Raw genomic sequence first — 23513 nt, forward strand, 5'->3', positions numbered from 1 at the left:
TTTTTGAGAATCAGATATTTCACATACTTATTAAAGAGAATACATTGAGTAGATCACATATCTTACTGAAACAGTATGAGGTTGGGAACATATTTTACATAAAAGTTTGAGCCTCACATAAAGACAAGTATAGATTTTTGTAGTAATTTAGACTCATGAAATTCACCTTCATATTGTGTTTTGAATATCGCTGGAGGGAAATTGACTTATAAAATATATATTGCTATTTACAAATAACTATTAGCAAGTTTTGCTTCCAACAGGTTTTCATGATCACAGCACTGTCAAAAGATTTTCAGTACGTGTGGTTTAAAGATCTAATTGGCTTTTATCAGTGATTCTAGAACAAGGCAGCATCGTATTTTATAAGAAAGGATGAGTGTTTTGCTTGGCATGACAGAAGAGTAGGTTTTCATAAGTTGAGATCAAAGAAACAGAATAATAGTTTTAAAAGTAGATAGCTTACTTTTTATGTAAACATTAAAATATAGGGGGCTTCCTTATTGTGACAGTTCAGGTTGATGGGACTCTTTTGGGTTAATTGTGACACATCTTTGTTTTCAGGAAAAACTGGTCTGTTTGGGTTTTATCTGCTTTCTTACAGTTTCATTTTGACTATGTAGCACTTAAAACGAGTGACTTTGTTTTGTTGGGGCCTCGTGCCAGAACTGAATCCAAAACAATGCCATCTTATGAATTTTATTTAAAACTACTTATCAGATACATTAGTTTTATTTTTCATTCATTCCTGGTTTTGAAAAATTATTAGGTACTGAAGATTGAATCCAGGGGCATTCTACCTCCAAGGTATACACCAAGCTCTTTTTATTTTTTCTTTAGAGACATAGTCTTACCAAGTTGCTGAGGCTGGCCTCAAACCTTTGATCCTCCTTTTTTTAAAATATATTTTTATTGGTGTATTGTAGTTAATTAAGCTGACCAATCAGAGGGGATCCTCCTTTTTCAGTCTCCCAAGTACTGGGATCATGGTGGGCATCACCATGCCCAGCTTTGAGAAGTTATAGCTATATTTTATATATTATATATTAATCTATTTGTACTGTTATAACAAAATACGTGAATATGGATAAAGCTATAAAAATAGCTACTTATTAAAGTCGTAGAGGCAGAAAGTTCAAGGTCAAGGTGCTGGGAGATGTGGTGTGTGGTGAGGGCCTTGGTCTCTGCTTCCAAGACAAACACTGCATCCTCCTCATATGGCAGAAAGTAGAAAAGTAAACAAGGGCCTAAACTGGTTCCCTATACTGTGTGTGTGTGTGTTTTACTGGAGATGAGACCCAGAGGCATTCTACCTCCAGGCTATATGTCCAGCCCTTTTGGTTTTTTGTTTGTTTTGTTTTGAAACAGGGTCTTGCTAGGTTGTTGAGAGTAGCTAAGTTGCTGAGGCTGGTCTGGAAACTTTAATCTTCCTTTCTCAGCCTCTCAAGGACTGGGATTACAGGCATGCTGCACCACACCTGGCTCCCTGTAGCCTTTTTATAAAGCAATAGTCTCTTCATAAACCAGAACTTTCATGACTTAATCACTTCCTCAAAGGTCCCACCTCTCAACACCACCACAATAAAGAAGTTTCAGCATGAACTTTGGAAGGGACCTATTCAAATTGTAGAATGTATCATATAAGTGCCAGAAGACTGTTCCAATGAGATTAGCAGTTAAGGAGATATTAGCCTGTTTTCCCCAAATCATCATTAAGCAGGAATTTTATGATTATCATATAAATTTATTTTCTGAGGTACCAACAGTAAGGGATTTTCTATGCAGTTTTTAACTGAGAATAGGTGATAATAATGTGGCTGTAAAATTTACTTCATTTCACCACATAATCAGGGATACAAAAAGAGGAGTTGCTTATATTTTTATATTCAAATGGAAAAGTTCTATTTATCAGGCAAATGCCTTTTAATTGAGACTAAATAACTTCAATAGAAATGAACAATTTTGAGATGTATACTGTTGAAGTGACAAGTAAATTATCAGCAGAAGAGCAGAAGTTTTCCTGTGGAATGGCCCTTTCTAAGATGAGAAAGTATGGTTGTAAACATCTCCTCTTACATGCATGGTTTTCTCCTAGGTAATGTCTCACACCTGTGTCATCCCATCCATGAATTGTGCTTCTTCTTTGCCACCTTTGAAGGTGAATTGAGGCTCAGGGAAGGGATGAGTATGTATGTCTTACATATAATGTCAGTTTTTCATCATCTGGAGATTTAATAGTTAATGTTTAAAGTCATATTAAAATTCCCCTCATGAAAACAGCCTCATAAAATTGCCTATATCAAAACATTTTGCTTTGGCCTGAACCTTAGTATGCAATAAAGTATAGAACCAAAAGAGAATCATGTTAATCAAAACTAAATATTTTTGGTACTCTAAACATTAGCCTCATAGTTACCAAGGTGTGTTCCTGCTTTCTTAGAATTTAGAATTTTTTTGAGAAATAACTTGAATTATTGAGTTACTTGTAAAAGCTAGCTAAAGAAATTGGAGCTGTAATTTTTTGTCTTAATAAATTTCTCTGTAGCAAGCAGAAATATAAGGGAATATTCTTTTAGTAATAGACTGCCCTTGTGTTCTGTAATGCCTTTTCCTGGTTAGTTCACTGATGGTTTGATAGCTAGAAAATCTTAGAAGCAAACTGTAGACCCTTAGCACAGATTTTAAAAGCATGTTTTAAAGCATCCTTCATAAATTGCTGAGAAAAGCATAAAGCTTATTATGAATGAGAATGCCTGGCCTATTGAGAAACCTGTGGGGGGGAAATTGTCTAAAGGGTAAAAATTGACATGTGAATATCAAAGGAAGGTAGCATGGAATGAATAATACAGACACATGGACTAATGATATGGGTGGATTGGGACTCTCCACTCAAAGTTTAAAAGAGTGAAATTAAATCTAAGGTATATTTTTGTGACAAAATTATGTTTAAACTCTTGGCTCAAAGAATCTATTTTAGCTAGATCATTTATTTTCTGGGAGCTATATTAATTTTATATTAAATGTTTGTATAGATGTAGCTATTTGTTTTTTTTTAATTTTTTATTAGTGCACTGTATTCATACATCACAGTGGGATACAAAAAACTTTTGTAGACATACATGCACACATCGCCCAGTCAGCCCCCACCCGATCCCCACCCCATTCCCTCCCCATCCCTCCTTCCCATGCTTGGCTTAGTGGTTGACATCTAGTATTATAGCAATTTATACAAAATTAAAAATGATAATCTCACATAACAGTTTCATTTGTCTGATACCAAGCTTTTGATAACTTAAAGATAACATTTCAATATTTCTTTTTGCTTTCTTTCTTACCAGAGAATATTTTTTTTCTTTTTTTTTTTAGGTGAAACTATCATATATTTATATATTTATTTTTCAGAAAAAATCTATCTTAATATGGATTATGGACTCTAGATACCCAAAACGATCTCAAGAAAGAACAAAGCTAGAAGATATATTTTTTCTAATTTCAAACCAATCAAAGCTACAATAATTGAAACAGTGTAGTACTGTTCTAAAGGCAGATATATAAACCATTGGAATTAAATAAAAGCCTAAAGATACATTCTTCCATATATTGTCAAGTTATTTTTGACAAGGTTTCCACGAACATTTGGTGGAGGAAATAATAATCTTTTAAATAAATATTGTTGAAAAATAATAATTACATGAAAAAGAATAAAATTGGACCCTTACCTAATCCCATATACAAATATTAACTAAAAATAGATAAAAGACCTAAATATAAATCTTAATACTGTAAACTTTTAGAAGAAAATCTGGGTCATAAAACCTCACAACATTGAAATTGGTAGTGATTTCTTGGATATGATTTCAATGGCACAGGCAACAAAAGGGTATACAAACTCCCTAATAAATAAAATATTGTATATCCAAAGACAATGTAAACAGAGTTAAAAGTTACTGATTGAATGGGATAAAATATTTCCAAATGCTATATCTGAAGGTATATTAACATTCCAACTAGAAATCCTAAAAATTAACAACAATAAAGGCAAACAATACCCTTTAGAGATAGGTAAAAGACTAACATAAATAATGAATCTCCATAGATAACCAATCTTAGTTGTCTGTTGGATGAAAAGTCTTGTTTCTCTGGTTCTGGTGTGTGTTACCTATTTCTTCTTTGTAGTTAATCTCTTTGAGTATTTTCTCTAGTGCTGGTTTTGAAGACATAAATTCCTTCAGTTTCTGTTTGTCATGGAAGCTTCTTATTTCTCCATCTAATTTGATAGAAAGTTTTGCTGGGTAGGAAATTTTTGGCTGGAAGTTGTTTTCTTTCAGAGTTTGGAATATGTTACTCCAAGCCCTTCTGGCTCTCATGACTTGGTTTGTTTGGGAAGTCTGGAGTGATTCTAATTGGCTTGCCTCTGAATGTCACTTGGCTCTTTGTTTTTGTTGCTTTTAAGATTCTCTGCTTAGCTTCCACATTGGTCATTTTGACAATTATGTGGCGTGGGGATCCTCTTCTCCGATCCTGTCTAAAGGGAGTTCTATAAGTTTCCTGGACCTGTGTATCGACCTCTTGCTCTATGTTTGGAAAATTTTCTACTATTACTTCCTTGGAGATATTGTTGATCCCTTTGGTTTCACCTTCTTTTCCCTCCTCTATTCCAATTATTCTTATGTTAGCTCTCTTAAAATGGGCCCATATTTCTTCAATGTCAGATTCCTGCTGTCGGATATTTTTTTCTAGATTAGATAGTATGCGTTCATTTTTGGATTGCTCATCTTCTAAGAGCGAGATTCTATTCTCCATGTGGTCTAATCGGTTGTTTGTGCTTTGAATTGAGGCCTTTACTTCATTAATTGCATCCTTTATCTTTTTTTGGCTCTCTCTGAATTCTTTTCGAAACACCTCTATTATTTCTAAAGTTATTTTCCTGATTTGATCTTCTAGAAATCTCTGAATTTCTGTTTTATCGGGTTCTGATGTTGTGGGATTGTGGGCATTCATTGCTCCATTTTTATTCCTCTTTCCCATGATTTCGGGAGTTTGTGCCTTCTATGGGTTCTTCCCTTGGGTCACTACGACTTCACTTAAGGTGCTCTGGATCTCAAGTCTGTGGTATCTCAGTCACCACTACTCCTTTACTGGGTTGTATTGCAAAGTCTCAGACACAGGGAGTCAATAGAGGCTGCTTTAGACTATGGGGAGTGCCAGGTTGCGCGTTCTCCTATGGTGTGATATCTCTGCCACCGCCACTCCCCCACTGGGTCAAGTCCCTGGGAGTCAGTACTGGGATTTCTCCTCTGGGGCCCGCAATTTGACTCACTGTTGTTGAATATGCAGATGGAGCTGTAGTGGACTCGGTGAATTCGCTGCTGCTGCCGCTGGTGGCAATATGGCGCCACTGCCATGCCCTTGGCCGTGAGGCTGGCGTATTTCTTCTCTGTTTTTGAGCTCCTCTCTGAGTCCCTGCAGCTTGTGCTGAGCCCATCCACTGGGAGCTTTAGATGCTCCCTGCGCTGAAAAATCTGCTGAATCCCGTCGGGCTGTTCCACAGCGGCTCACCTCGGCTCGCTGTCCACCGCTCCTCTCTGGAGCCTGGTGGGCTGTTGAGTGCATTGGTCTGGTGCCATCTGGTGAGCTCGCCGCTGCCACCAGCAGTAAGGTGCTGCTGCTGCATCCTCGGCCGTGAGGCTGGCATATCTCCTCTGTGGCTCTGAGCTCCGTTATGAGACCCCCTCCTCTCTGGGGCTGGTGACTTTTTTGTTTCTCTGGTGATGGTTTTTTCTGGCTATGAAAGGCGCTGATTTTGTGGTAATAGAGATTGGTTGTTAGCGGGGCTCATAAGCCCCGCTTTTCTCGGTCGCCATCTTCCCAGAAGTTCTAGATGTAGCTATTTGACATAGAACTAGTAAGACTGTAGAGTCAGAAATGAAGCTTCCCCTGCTCAAGTCAAGAATTATGGTTATTGCTAACCAAGCAGCCATACCTTTTCCCATCTTAGTGTTTTGGCTTGTTCATTTTCCTTCCTCAAGATAACCATCCCTCTCCACTCTACTTGGCTACTATTGTCTGAATCTTCTCTTTTACAGTCTAGCCAGAGAAACCACTTTCTCCATGGTAGTCCCTGACTCTCTACGTCTTCTCATTTTTAGTTTACATAATAGTTTTATTTGTTAGTTACTTCTTTTGGCCTTAATTATTTCATTTTCCCTTGAGTTTTTTCTCTTATAAGTTCACCTAGATTTTTTTCTTCAGAGGTACATGTCATGCCATATATATTATATACATGCCTGTTTATAGTATGTAATATGTATGTGAAACACACACATATATACATTTTTCCTGAATCATGTATAGTACCTTGAATAGTGAATGAATCTATGGAAGAAAGTTATTACTCAGTTATCAATCATGATTTGCAATTATGTCAGTGTTCAGATGGAAAAAAAGATGGTGTGTTCAAGTGAGGTAACTGAGATGAGTTTCATTTGAAAAGGTGCATATGGATTAAAAGAAACCCGCAATAGATGGTGAAGCACCCCAGCGCTAGCAGTAATGGGAACATTATCATCCTAGGCATGAAAAGGCAAGAGACATGGACCACTACTGCAACCCAGAAGGGTAGCTGCATGGAGAACACTGCCTGACTGGAACTCTGGCCTGTCTGTGATCTGGCAGGTTCACCTTCTTCCAGTACTCTGATTTCTTGCTGCTGCTTCCCATGGGTGAACCAATTGGAGAGCCATAAGTTCAGGGAGCTCTGTTGCTGCCATCTAAAAGCCAGCCTGTTGGAATCAGAGCAAGGCAGAGGAGCTGGACAGGAGGTCTCGAGGGGTGTGTGTGTGCGTGTAAACAATATCCAGCCCTATTGATGAATGTCATCAAGAGTGTTTTGATTAGTATGCAAACCTCTGTGTGCAGTCTTTATTCCATAAAAAGCTTACCTGTTTTGTGGTGGGGGTGGGGGTTTGTTTTTGTTTGGTCCAATTCTTTTTTCATTTTTCTGTTGGATAGTTGTCTTTTGAAAATTTTCTTTTGTATGATTAGTTGTAGACACTAAGCAGCCATTTACTTGTGTTTACCAGTTTCTTTTAGTTCTTGGGTAATATCTTAAATTTGTTGTTCTGATACAGAATTTAAATTTTTTTTAGTTTTTTTTTTTTTTTTGTGGGTCTGGGGATGGAACCCAGGGCTATTCGACCTCTGAGCTATACCCCCTGCCCTGTTTTTTATTCTTTATTTTGAAACCGGGTCTCACTGAGTTGCAAAGGGCCTCACTAAGTAGCTGAGGCTATCCAAGACCAACAATCCTCTGGTCTCAGCCTCCAGAATGCTGGGATTATAAATGTGTGCCACCACGCCCGGCTTTTTTTTTTTTTTTTTTTTTTTTTTTAGTATTTTAATTTGTCAATATAATCTACTTTGTTTTTTGAAGCAGTTTATGACCTAGCATGTAGTCACAACCTTGGCCTTCCTAAAGTTTGTAGCTTTCTACCTTACTTTGAAAAAATATTTCTAGATAAGGTAGGATATGAATAATACATAAGGAAATAAACATGTGATCTAGTTTATCATTGGAATACATAAAATTATTAACTTAAAATTTTAAGTTTCTTAATTCAAAAATGGCATCTAATAGCCCCTACTTCCTATGAAGATATAGAATAAAATAACCCACCACAAAGCCAAATTAATAATAATGATAAAACTACTAAAGTGCACACACACACACACACACACACACATACGCACAAGGAAGTGACTTTAATTAAGGAACATATGACCCTAGGTTGAGAAAAGTTTTTCTATATAGCACATGCATATAGAAAAAAAAAAAAAAAACCTTGGCCATAATATGTGATGCTGATGGCCTGATAAGACCGTGATTAATTCCAGACCCTCTACTGCTACTGTTGGCCTCTACCATCATGTGAGACCTTGTTGGCCTCTGACTCTGGTGCTTGTAGTACTCAAACACCATAGGGAGAAAGTTCATAGGCTTTCAAACCTGCAGCATGGTTGGCTGAGTGGTCAATTCTTTCATAAGTAGGTCAATTCTTTTATGTATAAAACCTCTCTCAGCCAGCAAACTAGACTGACATCCCTTTTTGCTTCTCAAAAACAGTGAATTCAGAAACTGCTATATATTTTTTAACTTCCTTTGTTCCCAGAAAATTCCAGGGAGCTATTAGGCAGCAGCATAAGAATTTCTGGTAGCTACTACAGAACATTTGGACACCTGAGACAAAAAAAAAAAAAAAAAAAGAAAAGAAAAAAAAATTCCTGGTCATAATATGTGAGCAATTGCAATTAGATTTTGTTCCTCTCTGAGAGAAACAGGTAATATGAGTAGTGCAAGATGCCCCTCCTGAAGAGTAGAGCAGAGAGCAGAGAACTAGGTCATGATTACCTATTAGAGATAGGGAATTAGACTGAGTGCTTGGTATATAAGCAAGCTGTGACACCATAAATCTGAGTAGGTGAGGAGAAAAGTGATCATGGGTAATTTCCTCAACCTGTACGTTTAACAGCAACTTTGGACAGATCTCCCTGTGATTGAACATGTATAGGAACAAAAAGAAAAGAAGCAACCTAAAATTAAACTTCTGAGATATTTAGAAAAGGGAAGATTTAGCCAGGCATGGTAGTGCACACTTGTAATACCAGCATTTTGGAGCCTGAGACAGGAGGATCTTGGTTCTCCAACAGTCTCAGCTACTTAGAGAAGCCCTTTGCCACTCAGTGAGACCCTGTTTCAAAATAAAGAATACAAAATAGGGCTGGGGATGTAGCTCAAAGGTAAAATGCCCTGGGCTGCATCCCCACATCAGAAAAAAAAGAAGGAAATATTTATTATTGAAAGAAATTATAACATTAATTTCATAACCTTATCGGCAAGTGGTTTCATGAGTAACGTGTTTTGTATCTATAGTGTCTGGTCTGTTTTAGTATATCTGTAAATAGTGAAACATTTAACCCCTCCATTGCTTTTTGTCAGGTGAACATTTTGGGGTTCCTTATAAGATTTTACGTGAGGGAAATGTACCACTACTGCTTTGTTAAAGAATGCATTTTCCAGCCGGGCATGGTGGCACATGCTTGTAATCCCATTACTTGGGAGGCTGAGACAGGGGGATTGCAGGTTTACAGCCAGCCTTAGCAACTTAGTGACACCTTCCACAATTAGTGAGACAGTGCTTTAAAATAAGAAATAAAAAATAGGGTTGGAGGTGTAGATTGGAGTAGAATGCCCCAACACCACCCATACACACAAAAAAATAAAAAAGAAAGAAAAAATACAATTTCCAGAAAACTTGCTTTAAAGAAATTTTATGAAATAAGTTTCATTGAAAGGTTCTTTTAATCACCATAGAAAGTTTTATTTAAAAACTATGAGTTTCATACTTACTGAGAGTCATGACTGGCTTTCACAGTGTAGAAAACATTAATGTCTGGAGATAATTAAAGAAGGTAAGATAAACCTTACATACTTCAGCAGCATGTAGAGGCTTTACTGAATGAGGAAACAGAAAAAAACAATGGGTACATTTAGACATCTTGGCTATTTTAAGCGTAATAGCCAATTTTTCATAGAATATTAGTATACCATCTAACAGTATCACTAAATTTCAGGCAGATCTATGCTGACAGGCTGTATATAACAGCTGCATAGAGCAGCTGTCTGCAAAAACAGACAATGACAAGTTTATAAAAACAGAAAAAATGACACCAAATTGGGTATGTCTTGATGTGGATATTATAAAGAAATGAGGGAAAGTACACAAAGGTAAAACAAAAGTTAAAAGTGAGAATGGGGTCCGGGCCTCTGACCCCGACCCTGGGTGGGTGGGCAGGCGCTGGCGGGGCACCCCTAGGCGACCCCCTTTCTACCCAGAAGGACCCTGTGGTCCGGGCCTCTGGCCCCGACCCTGGGCGGGTGGGCAGGTGCTGGCGGGGCACCCCTAGGCGACCCCCTCCCCACCTGGAAGGACCCTGTGGTCCGGGCCTCTGGCCCTGACCCTGGGCAGGTGGGCAGGCGCTGGTGGGGCACCCCTAGGCGACCCCCTTTCCACCTGGCAGGACCCTGTAAAAAAGGAAAAGAAAAAGAAAAAAAAGGAAAATATCGGAGAGGGGTCAAGGAGGCTGTGGCAGATGCCAGGATACTGGAGATGCAGACAAAACTTATCCGAATGAACTGGAATTATTAGAGAAATTCCCCGCTAAGGAGGATTGCTTCTTCTCTACATTGTTAAGAATCTTGGACATCACCTGTAAGGAGACAGACTTTAGCAGAGACCAAGGAGAAAGGCGGTGCTGAAAGCGGTCTCTGCGTTGGCGGTGGAGACTTGTATTGAGGAGAAGCAGAAATTTTTTTGGAGAAATTACACGAAAGGTTGAATGCTACCATCGCGCATGCTTAGGAACACTGAACAACATTCAGAGTGGAAATAGAGCTTGGGAAAGATTTGAAATGGTGGAGACAGTGGCAATGGCAGTGGCCAGTACTCAGGGGAGGCAGAGATCTGATGCATTACACCTGGAACCTTTGAAGTAATGACACCAGAGGCAGAATGCTACCACCATGCACCCTCGAGAACGTGGGACAAATGGTTGGGCAAAGAGAGTGCTCAGATTGGAGCCTGCCGAAGGGTGAGGCCAGCGACAGACACAGCAAAGCTGGGATTGGAGCCTGTCGTGAGGCAAGGCCAGTGCTGGAGCTTCTGAGGCCGGGATCGGAGCCTGCCGAGTGGTTAGGCCGGTGCTGGGGCCAGTGAAGCCGGGATCGGATCATGCCGTGAGGCAAGGCCGGTGCTGGGGCCTTCGAGGCCGGGATCGGAGCCTGCCGAAAGGTTAGGCCGGTGCCGGGACCAGCAAGGCCGGGATCGGAGCTTACCGTGAGGCAATGCCGATTCTGGGGCCTCTGAGGCTGGGATTGGAGCCTGCCGAGGGGTTAGGCCAGTGCCAGGGCCAACAGCCAGCATCGGAGCCTTCTGTGAGGCAAGGCCACTATTGAGGCCTTCGAGGCCAGGATCAGAGCCTGCCGAGGAGTTAGGCCGGTGCTGGAGCTAGTGAGGCCGGCATCGGAGCCTGCCGTGAGACAAGGCCGGTGCTGGGGCCTCCGAGGCCAGGATCGGAGCCTGCCAAGTGGTTAGTCCTTTGCCGGGACCAGCGGCCAGCATCGGAGCCTTCCGTGAGGCAAGGCCACTATTGAGGCCTCTGAGTTCGGGATTGGAGCCTGCCGAGGGATTAGGCTGATGCCGGGGCCTCCAAGGCCAGGATCGGAGCCAGCTGAGGGGTTAGGCCAGTGTCAGGGCCAGCGAGACCAGAATCGGGCCTCCCATGAGGCAAGGCTGCTGCTTGAACCAGCGAGGTCTGGATCAGTCCACCGGGTAGCCAGGCTACAACTGGAGCCGTCAAGAGTGGGATCGGTATTTTCAATGCGGCATGCACAGAGAAATATCGCAGAAAATTAAAACCAGATTCTTCCCCTAATCAGCAATAACTAGAGGAAAGGAGCAACAGGAAGTGGTCGAGCTATAGAAAGGGCCCTATTAGTGAATCAATTCAGGTGACCAATCAGAGGGTATGGAATAGGGGAAGATGGAGCCTCTTTAAAAAGCAGGAGGTACATAAACATATGTATCAAAGTTAATCACCAAACAAGCATGGGATTGAGGGAGGGGGGGAATGGGATGGGGACTGGGTGAGGGCTAACTGGATGATGTGTGCTTGTATATGATGTGTGCTCTCAAGTCTTATATTCCAATGTGATGTATGATTACAATGCACCAATAAAAATAAATAAAAAATAAATAAATAAAAGTGAAAATGGCTACCAGTGTTCATATGAAAGATAGTAGTATGTGCAGTTTGTGTAGATGCTGTCAGCTTACTGGGCATTTTTTTATTTTTAGAACAGCTAAAGGAGAGTAACTCTAGGGTCATAGGAAAGTTGATCAGGCCTGAATGCAGATCCTGAAGTTTCATGTTAGAGCTAGTTCTGCTTTTCATGTTGTGGTCAGCTAGTAGAGATCAGCCAGTGGTGTTGGTCACCTCCTGTGCTTCCTCATTCCACCTGAGAGCTCTGTCAGGACTTCATCTCATCTCATCCTCTCATTCATAGAAATCTCAAGACTTCTGGAATGTAAGAAAATCTTCCCCACAAAATGTTGGGAAGAATCTGAGAAGTTTCTTAGCCTTTTTATACCTCAGTTTTCTCCTCTATAAAATGAAGCTAGTAATCCCTACCTCACAGGAATGTCTTAATGATTAAAGGAGCTAATGTCATTAATAAGTACTATACTCAAAATATGTATTAGTTTTTAAGATAATAATAGCCCCTTGGCATCATGTTTTATATGTGGAGATTTTTATGCCATTTTCTGGACCATTGCTAATTAAAAGGAAGAGAAATATATATTTTCAGATAGGTAGTTTATAAAGAGGACTATAAATAATTTTAATGGATCTAGTAATACAGTCATCAAAGCACATATGATATCATGAAATCCAGACTATGGTTCAGTAGTGGTGTCTCTAAAAAGACCAGTCTCTGGAATAGCTTTATATATGTGTTGCCTCAGTGATGTTGTACACTTTCTAAAGGTGTCATTAGCTGGAAAGACAGCAGTAGGCTTTCAGTACTAAGTGCTTGAGCTGTGTTTATAAAAGAGAGGTGAGGAGAGAGGAGAGGGAAGAGAGGAGAGAAAAGGGCTAAGAGATAAGAGATGGTACTAACTTTAGTTGAAGTGTATGGCTTAAGAACCTATGAATTAGTGTAAGAAGTACCTGGTAGCTACTACAGTGTCAAATTTTTACTACTTTTTTTTTCATTAAAGCTTCGTATGCATTGCTTAATGCCTCGGCAAGCCCATCGGAAATAGAAGAAAAGTAGAAGTAAAGAGGGTGATAGGTAGGTAGTTGGGAATAAGGTAGTTTGGATATTGGATATTATTATTTTGTGTGTGTGATACTAGGGATTGAACCCAGGAGCATTCTGAGCTACATCCCCAGTCAACTTTTATGTCTTGTTTTTAAACAGAATCTTGCTAGGTTGCTGAGACTCTCACTGTGTTGCCAAGGTTGTCCTTGAACCTGCAATCCTACTATCTGAGCCACCCAAGTACTGGGATTACAGACATAATGCTGTCATGCCTTGCTAAATACTACTTTTTAATTCCCAGAAGCTGGACACTTTTGAAAAAAAAATGTTTATGGATGTGAACACCAAAGTGTATGCAGAACTATTTAAATGGTTAAAGTTTATCATTTTCTTTTCTTTTCTCTTTCTTTCTTTTTTTTTTTTTCTTTTTTGGTTGTACTGTGGTTCCTGGAAGCCCTTCTACCTCCATGCTACACTCCCAGACCTATTTTGTACTTTTTTATATTTGGAAACAGGGTCTCTTAAGCCAGCACGGCTGGCTTTGAACCTGCGAGATCCTCTTGTCTCCGCCTCCCAAGCATGGGGATTCCAAGTGTGCACCACCACGCCCGGCAAAGTTTATCATTTTAAGGTCCAGATATACATCAACAGTTACTGAAGAAGATTGAGATCTCTGTAATATATGACTTAGATATTTTTTAAGGTTTATAAATTAGAGGCTCCCAGTGCTGTTTCAGTCACTGTAGCTGCTGAGCCTAGAATTATAGAACTGAAAGTTTAGAAATAACCTGATCCAGATAAAGTATTTGATATCCTTGACATAGATTGAAAGCTAATGTAAAAGGGGTCCTGGATTACAAGGCAGCTTTCATTAAATAATATATGTGCTAGAAATAATCGATTGAACTAACACACAAATTCCACAGGAATATAGTTATAACTGTAAAAAGCTATATCCATTTCTATTTAACTCAAGATTACTTTATATATCCTGATGCACTCTTAAATTATTCAAAAACAAATTTAGGGATTTTTAAAAACTCAGTCATTTGTACCTTTACAGTATTTCAGAGATTCTTGCCTACGGTGGTGTTAGTACTTCTTTGCTGTGGCCTGCTTGGATTTGGGTGCTTTTTATTCCAGTTATTTCATGTGCACAGATGTCAGGAAGATTCAACATTAGCAAGGAGGCTGGCATTTTATCAGTTTTAGAAAATAATATCTGGGCCAGGCGTGGTGGCACATGTTTGTAATCTCCATTCTTGGGAGGCGGAGATAGGAGGATCGCACAGGTTTGAAGCCAGCCTCGCTGGCTTAAGAGTCCTTGTTTCCAAATTTAAAAAAAGTATAAAATAGGTCTGGGAGTGTAGCCCGGAGGTAGAAGGGTTTCCAGGAACCCCAGTACCACCAAAAAAAGGGGTAGGCTTCTTTTGTGAAGTGTCTATTTAGTTCATTTGTCCATTTCTTGATTGGGTTGTTTGTTTTGCTAGTGTAGTTAAAATCCTGATTCAATTACTTAGGAACATTTCTGTATTGCCAGAATATGAGCTTTTCTCCCCTTTGGAATAGGAATAGCTATCCACCATTGTATTTTTGGAAGCATGTAACTTGTTTGGTTCAGAGCTTCACAACTGGAGAAGAATTTTACCTGAGGATTAATCATACTCTAAGTCTCACCCTATTATGTGGTTTGGATAGAGAATGTCCCCAAGAAAAGCTCATATGTTGGCAATACAGAAATGTTCAGAAGTAATTGAATCAGGATTTTAACCTCATCAGTGGGCTTGTAATTAAATGGACTTACTGGGTGTTAACTGTAGGTAGGTGGGGCATGGCTAGATGAGGTAGGTCCCTGGGGGTTTGGCCTCAGGGAATATATTTGACTCTGTTTCCTTCCTCTCCATTTCTCTGCATCCAGCTGCTCTGAGCAGCTTTCCTTCTCCCTTGTCTGACATGATGATGTTTCTGCCTTGGAACTGGCCAGCCATAGACTGAACCTCTGAAATTGTGAGCCAAGTTCCCTCCTCTAGGTTGTTCTTGTGAGGTATTTTAGTCACAGATGAAAAAGCTAACTAAACTCTGATTTAGATATTTAGATGAGATTTCAGACTTGGGATGGGTTGATGTTGGCATGTGTTAATATAGAGGGCACCCTATTGGGACAGGGTGAACATCCTTTGCATGTGACAAGGACATAGATTTGAGAGACCAGAGGAAGGAATGTTTTTGATTGGTGTTCCCCTTTTTATATGTTGAAGTGTATAATATTCATACATCATATTGGGGTAAAAAACTTGTGTGTACATACATGTACACATCACTGATTTAACCCCTACCCAATTCCCACCCCATTCCCTCCCCATCCCTCCTTCCCTTGCTTGGCTTAGTGGTTGACTTCAATATGTTTAAGTACATTGTGTGTTTTAGAGATTTTCCTTCTAACCCCCTCCTTCCTCCTCCTTTAGGTTGTCTTGTTTGCTCCTCTATAGGATTTCCTTTTTCATCTAGAGTTCCTCCTATGACCCATTTTTCCCTAGCTCTCACATATTACGGAAAGCATTTGATTTCTTATTTTTTGTGACTGACTAATCTCACTTAGCATAATGTCCTTCCTCATTGTATAAGTTGCCTTTTCACTCTGAAGATTATTTCTTTGTTGTGCAGAGAGCTTTTTAGTGTAAGATAGTATGTGTCTGTTTTTGTTTAACATGTGCTTTTGATGTCAAATCTAAGAATTCCTTGACAAGACCAATGTCAAAAAGGTAATCCCAGCATTTAGGAGGCAGAGACTGGATGATTGCGGTTTGCCGACAGCCTCAGTTACTTAGTGAGGCCCTCTGCAACTCAGTGAGACCTGGTTTCAAAATAAAGAATAAAAATAGGGCAGCGGATGTAGCTTGGAGGTCGAATGCCCCTAGGTTCCATCCCCAGACCTGCCAAAAAAAAAAAGGTTTTTTTCCATTTTCCTCCAGGACACTCACAGTTTTGTTTTTAACAATAATCTGTTTTGAGTTGATTTTAGGATATAGTGTAGGATGGGGATCAAGTTTCATATTTTACATGTGGGTATCAAGAGTTTTCTAATACCGTATGTTAAGGAGACAATTTTTTTCCATTTTATATCTTGACATCTTTGTTATAAGTTAAAAATATATAGTTAACTGTATTTATGGATAACAATAACAACAGCAACAAAAACTGATTAAAATGGTGTATATTGTAAATTATAGATTCACAGAAAGATCCTAAACACCCTTCAATCAGACTTCTTTATTCAGGTTTCACTAGTTAATTTACAGTGGCTTGCATGTGTATTTAGTTCTGTGTAATTCTGTCATATGTTTAGATAAATATAATCACTAGCACAATCAGATTCAGAAGAGTTCTATCAAAAGGATCCTTTGTGCTACTTAAATAGCCATTTTAAAAAACATAATAGGGAGTTTAGATTGTAATCTGAAGAAGTCTTTCAGTGTGTAGTCATTAGCACACCTATAACAGAATCATCTAGTGTGCTTGTTAAACATGTGGAATTCTGAATCTTATCCTAGAAGCATGCAGAGAGAATATAGTTATCAATGAAGACTTACTAGAATCACGTACACGTTTTTTTTTTTTTTTTTTTTTTTTTTCCGTCTATATAGTTGTACCCTAAGAGGACATGGAAAAATCTTGGTGAAGGGCCAGGTATCTTGAGATGGGAGTAGGGAACATAAGCAGATATGGAGTTTTTCCATAGTTAGTTTTGATGTGATGCCCTCCCTTCATTCTCTTTCCTGGATACCAAGGATATGTGAGACAAAAAAGAATATAGAGAGACAGGAGTCTAAATTAATTAGATAAGGAGGGCAGGTACTTCAACAGTGAAGAAAAAAAGAGGGTAGGATATTTTCAGATTAAGATTCTTGATAATCACTTAGTTTGTAGTTTAGTGTGGGTTCTGAGGATGAGTCAGTTGAAGACAGAGCTGCCGCTAAGATGCTGGAAGGTCAGAACTGGATTGAGTGCAAGTGGTATTCACTGTGCTCTCCCAGTTTCTTATTCTTTAATCTTGGTTATGGTCTCTCTGTATTCCCTTTCTTGTAGTCCTTGTAGCCATTGCATTTTAGTTATTTGTATACACATGTCTTCCTCTTCATCCTACCTGAACCGTAGAATTACCTAGGAAGTTTTATAAAAGAAATGATTTCTACTTTCTTTCCCACTTCAGAATAAGTAAAACTTTCTTGGAGTAGGGCCTGAGTATCAGAATTTTTAAGAGCTTCCTAATGAGCCAGATGTACAAGTACTTCCTAATGAGCCAGCCTCCCAAGTACTGGGATTACTTGGGAGGTTGAGACAGCAGGATTTCAGGTTTAATGCCAGGCTCAGCAAATTAGCATGGCCCTCCACAACTTACTGAGACTCTATTTCATAATAAAACATAAAATAGGGCTGGGATATAGCTCGGAGGTAGTGGGAGGGTATCTGCATAGTATAGTGAACATGTCTGAGATGTAAAACAAATTAATTATCTTTGTGTTCCCCAAGTTTGACTTATTGTTCAGCATATAATTAGCTCTCAGTTAATATATGAATAATAAATGAAAGAGGGAACAAATGAAGAAATGTGACCAGGGAACTAGTCAGGCTCTGGTGGGTAGACTAATAAATTAACACTGATACCTACCTATTGTAATGAACTATTGCCCAGGCAAATTATTAAATACACTGTACCTGTTTTGTAATCCATACGTATTAGTGTGAAACTATTATCCTAGATTGGTTAAAATCAAAGTATTGACATATAATCTTAGGTAAAAAAATAGACTAAAATATGGTGGGGTCATTCAAAGTCTTATTTGACTACATGTATCACAAGATATAGTGAATTGTTCCAACTGTAACAGTATAAAGAAGAAATTATTCAGGAGAAAGGATTTATTTATTTATTTATTTATTTATTTATTTATTTATTTATTTTTGTGCTACTGGGGATGAAGCCTAGGGGCATTCTAACTCTGAGCTATAACCCCAGCCTGATTTTGTTATTTTATTTTGAAAGAGTCTCATTAAGTTGCAGCAAACTGCAAACCTGTGATCCTGCTATTTCTCAAGCCCCCCAAGTACTGAGATTATGTGTGTGCAACCATACTCAGATTTTGCCATCAATTTAAATTAAGCACTTCCAATTCTTATAGAATTAACTAAAATTATTTTATATTTATACTTGAATGCTGTAGTCATTCTAACATCATATTTACAAAAATAGAGTATTTATTTCTCCATGACTCTTTTAAAACCACTATATTAATTTATTGAAGTGACTCTCCAAGATTTGCTTTTTTTTTTTTTTTTTTTTTTTTGCTTATCTGGGTATGGAACACAGGGGCATTCGACTTCCAAGATACACCCCCTGCCCTATTTTTTATTCTTTATTTTTTTGAAACAGGATCTCACTAATTTGAGGAGGGCCTCACTAAGTATCTGAGGTTGTCTGCGAACTGCAATCCTCTGGTCTCAGCCTCCCGAATGCTGGGATTACAATCATGCACCACCATGCTTGGCTCAAGATTTTCTTTTTACCACTTTTATTGAGAGATAAATGGAGAGCAAGAGCCATAAAGTATTCAGGAAAGAGAAAATAAACCGGTAATCACTAATATACCATCATCATCATCATCATCACTAAGTGAAATTTTTAATTTCAGACATATTTTTTAGAGTGTCTCTAGCCTAAGACCTTGTAATGAGTAGGTACCTATTTGTTTTAATCAAACCTACTGCTGGAGTCATCCTAGAAGTTCTAGCAGAAGAGTTCTGCCAAGTGTAGACTGTCCAGAAATGGGGCCAGTTGTAATTCCAAAGAAAGCAGCATTAAACTCCAGAATGATAGGCCTAAAGCATTTGTTAGGGGAAACCTACAGAGTGTTGTAGCTTCAACTCACAATAGACAATAAGAGAAAAGGGGTGTTCTATCTGGGAACAAGAGATATTCTACATAGGTGGGTCTTACAACCAGGGTCAAGATGTGGAGTTTATATGAAAGTTTAAGGGATTTTTGCTCAGGGCCAGCACAAGTTTCTTTAATGTTTGGGGCAAATACTTAAACTTTTTAGTACCTAAGAGTGTTCAAATCTCCTGCTTGGGTTCACATCTACTATGAAGAACCTGTAGTTGACTGTCATACTAAGTAATCAGCTTACTCTGTAATTTTTGCTCAAGTCACAGATAGAAAGTAGAGGAGAGACTGGGTGATCCTAAGCATCTCAGTAAATAATTGTTGCTTCTGCTCTACTTATAGGTATTGCTATACTAAGGATTTGGAAATCAAGTTTATCGGACATAATTTAATATTCTAAAAATGCATTAATGTTTCCACAGATGAAAAGAAGTGAAGAATTGATTACTGGACATCATAATCAAGAGGAGATAAGTATTCTTCGTTGTTGGAAATGTAGAAAACATATAGCAAGTTCTGGTTGTTTCATGAATTATCTTGAGAATCAAGTGATTAAGGTGAGTGTTACTAATGTCAGTCTTCAGTTTCTAGTATCAAAATGTTTGGAGCATACCCCCATACATGCATACTTACCTCTCCATACCTGACTAATTTTTTACCTTATTTAATATGACCCAATAAAAATATTCCAAAGTGATATTTAAAAGGCAAAAAGCATATTTCACCTTCCTGTTACAGTTGACCTTAACATTACCTGCTAATGTTGACATGCCTTTGAAGTTTAAGTGAAATAGCATAGATATAAGTCAAAGAGAACAGTTTATATTTATTACCTCTTTCATGAAAGAACCTTATGAGTCACCACAAAAATGTAGTATTCTAGTAAGAAATAGGAAACCTATTATATATTTTTTAGTTTTTGGTATTCACTTAGAAGCTTAAATTCATATATAATATAAAAGTAACTCGTAGTTTGAAAGCATTTGATCGTTCATCCTGATAAAAATAAATGTTTTTAAATCAACAACAATAAATTCCTAAACTTGTGTAAGAGTGATAATAAAAAGAAAATATTAGAGTTATAAACTAGAAAGTAATTCATGAACTTGGCAGGAAATTCTAAATTCAACATAGAGTGATTGTAGTCATTGTCATGTTTTATTATTATTTGTTTTTTGTCCCAGCCATACATACTCATTATTATTTCCTTTTCATTCTTTATTTAAATTTTTTATTGATGCATTGTAGTCATACATCTTAATGAGGCACAAGATGAGTAGAGGCATACATGCACACTCACTCTTTAGTCTTTCCCCAATTCCCACTCCATTCCCTCCACCTTCCTCCTTCTCATATTTGGCTTAGTGATTGACTTTGATATGTTTGTGAATGTATATCATGTATGTTAGGCCATTTTCCTCTTCCCCCTTCCCATCCCCCTCAGTTATATTACCTTATTTGCTCATCTATAATTTTTCCTTCTTCTTCTAGACTTTCTCCTATGACTCATTTTCTCTATAGCTTTCACATATTAGGAAAAGCATCTGATTTCTTACTTTTTGTGACTGACTTATCTCACTTAGCATAATGTTCTTCACTTCTGTCCATTTTCCTATAAATGACATAATTTTGTTCTTTATGGCTGAGTAAAATTCCATTGTGTACATATCACATAATTTTATAATTTATTCATCTGCTGATGGGCATCTTGGCTGGTTCTAAAGTTTGGCAGTTGTGAATTGTGTGCTATGCATATAGATAAGCATGCATTAGTTTAGTAGTTTGGCTTCACACGATCATTTCAATAGATGCTGAAAGCCAGGCATGGTAGCGCACACTTGTAATCCCTGCGCTTGGGAGGCGGAGACAGGAGGATCATGCTGGTTCAAAGCCAGCCGCACTGGCATAAGAGACCCTGTTTCCAAATAAAAAAATATAAAAAAATAGGTTTGGGAGTGTAGCCCAGAGGTAGAAGGGCTTCCAGGAACCCCAGTACCACACACACACACACACACACACACACACACACACACACACACAAAGATGCTGAAAAAGCATTTGACAAAATCCAATTATCAATTTATGCTGAAAGCACTGCAGAGAATCAGAATAGAAAGAACATACCTCAACATCATAAAGGCAATATACAATAGGCCCATATCCAACATCGTATTAAATGGGGGAAAACTTTGAGAATTCCTCCTAAAAATGGGAGCAAGACAAGGATGTCCATTATCATCACCTCTTTTCAATAGTATTTGAGAGTCTAGCTAGAGCAATAAGGTAAGAAAAAATCAAAGGAGAACAAATAGGAAAAGAAGAACTAAAACTATTCCTATTTGCAGATGACATGATACTATACTTAGAAGACCCAAAAAACTCAACCAAAAGGCTTACAGAATTGATTTTCTTTCCATTCTAACAGATATAGGGAAGTTATATGTCTGAATCTAACCTGAATTGGTTATAGTAGGTAACTTTGTATTCTTACTATATGCCAGATATTTTTAAAAATGGATATACATTTTGATTTGATAAAAACCTAAAACTATTCAAGTTGTGTTATTAATTTTTGACTGCTGTGACAAAATACCTGAGAAAATCAAAATAAAAGAGAAAAGATTTATTTTGGCTCATGGCTTTAGAGGTTGGCTGGCTGGTTTATTTGGGCATAAGACAAGGCAGGACATCAAGGTAGAAGGACATGTCATCTGAAGCTCACCTCCAGAGCTCATTCAGATATTAACTTACCAATAGATTAGTTCATTGATAAGGATAGTGCCCTCATGTTCCAATTCCTTTCCAAAAGCCCTACCTCTGAATACTGCTGCATTGGGATGAAGCCTTCAACACATGGTCTTTTGCAGACACTTCATATCCAAACTTTAACACATGCTAAGATTATTTTAGTGTATATAATTTATATGGAGTAATGAAATTATGTGCAGCTTAATACATTTTATTACTGTTAGGAATCAGGTTAAGATACACAATACCTACATAATCTCTACATTTGCCTTGCTATTTTTCAGGCAATACTCTCCCTTTACAAGGTAATCACTATACTAATATCTATTACCATAAACTAGTTTTGCTTGGTCTTACTCATCATTCAAATGAAATAATATAGGATAAAGGCTTGGTCTGATTTATTTTTCTAAACATAATATTTTAGAGATTTCTTTATACGTCATGTGTATCAGAATGCATTAGTAGTTTGCTGAGTAGTTTGCTATTTGTGAATATATCATAATTATCATTTTTTCTGTCAGTAGATATTTTGTACTTATTTGACAGTTTATACTACCAAAATTTGTGTAAAAGTTTTTTTTTGTGGTTATGTATTATTTATTTTTTGATATGCACATAGGAATGCCTTTCTTTTGGTCACAGGGTAGATTATATATTAATTTTTTAGAAACTACTGATAGGTTTCCCAAGTGATCATTCACTTGTAATAGCAGTATATGAAAATTCCAGTTGCTCTATCTTTTTCAACACTTAGTATTGTTAGTCTTTATAATTTTCACCAATCTGATAGATTCATAATGGTGTATCATTATAGTTTTAAATTATAATTACATTAATATTTCATGGTAGTTGGAATTGAACCCATAGATGTTCTGCATTTGAGCTATACTGCCATCCTATATATATCATATATATGTATATATATCCTATATATATTTTAATTTATATTTATAGATACTTTTAAAATTTGAAATAGGTTCTTCTTAAGTTGCTGAACCTGTGGTCTCCCTATCTCTGCCTTCCATATAATGGGATTTCAGGTGTGCACCACCATCCCCAGTATCATTAAGTTTTAGTTTCCGTGTTCTTGATGACTAATGATGTAGAGTACTCCTACATGTGCTTATTTGTTGGACACTGTTTTATGTGCTGTCTTTATTATTTGTTCCCTACATTGACTCTTTAAGGTAGATGACCTATCATCTCCACTTCATAGATAAGAAAACTGCATTGCTTGCATTCACACTGCTACTAGGCAATACAACTGCAATGGGACTGGATACTGGGCCCAGAGACAGTGCTCTTAACCTTCACACTCCCTCTGCTGATGTCAGTCTTCCCTCAAGATACCAAGTAATTTCACAGTCTCTCATTATAGTGGTGGGCCCTCTTATTTACCTGAAGAACTTGCATTCATTCATTAATTAGTACTTAATGAGCAATAACAAAAATATTGGGATGGGTAGTGGCAGAGACCCATATAGACTTGAAAAATCATTCCAGTCCTGTAGAAGCTTTCATAGTTGAAAATGGGCCAACCAGTGTAGCCCAATTTAATGAGTAATAGGAAGGCACGCAAATTTTAGTCTTGGATAATCACAGAAGGCTTCCTAGAAGAGGTAATTTGTGAGCAAATATACATATATGTGTTTATAGAGATACACATGTGTGTGCATGTGTGTATATATTATAGCTTTTTTAAAGGTTTAATCTAATTCAATTTTCAATAAAATGTACAGCTGAAATAGCCATATACACTATTCTTATATATTCCTCCCTTTGGCATAGTAACTTGATTTCAACTTTTTTTGGGGTGGTACTTGGGGTAGAACCCAGAGGCTTTCTACCTTTGGGCTATTCACCCAGACCTATTTTTTTTTAATATTTTATTTGGAAACAGGGTCTCATCTCACTAAGTTGTTGAGAGCCTCACTAAGTAGC

General features: G+C 37.9%; 1 protein-coding gene across 2 annotated transcripts in view; it reads left to right on the top strand.

Moving 5' to 3' along the window:
• Positions 1–19243: 19243 nt before the first annotated feature.
• RNF180 (ring finger protein 180) overlaps positions 19244–23513 on the top strand; it is a gene marked incomplete at both ends in the record, with an annotated part of 184951 nt that continues 180681 nt past the window's right edge. For both annotated transcript variants that reach the window (XM_080695630.1, XM_080695631.1), the window contains one exon: positions 19244–19378. In XM_080695630.1, the coding sequence (XP_080551756.1) occupies positions 19244–19378 (135 nt within the window). The remainder of the gene's footprint in view (positions 19379–23513) is intronic.

This window comes from Muscardinus avellanarius (genome assembly GCF_963383645.1).
Source record: "Muscardinus avellanarius genome assembly, chromosome: 1".
NCBI classification, from domain to species: Eukaryota; Metazoa; Chordata; class Mammalia; order Rodentia; family Gliridae; genus Muscardinus; species Muscardinus avellanarius.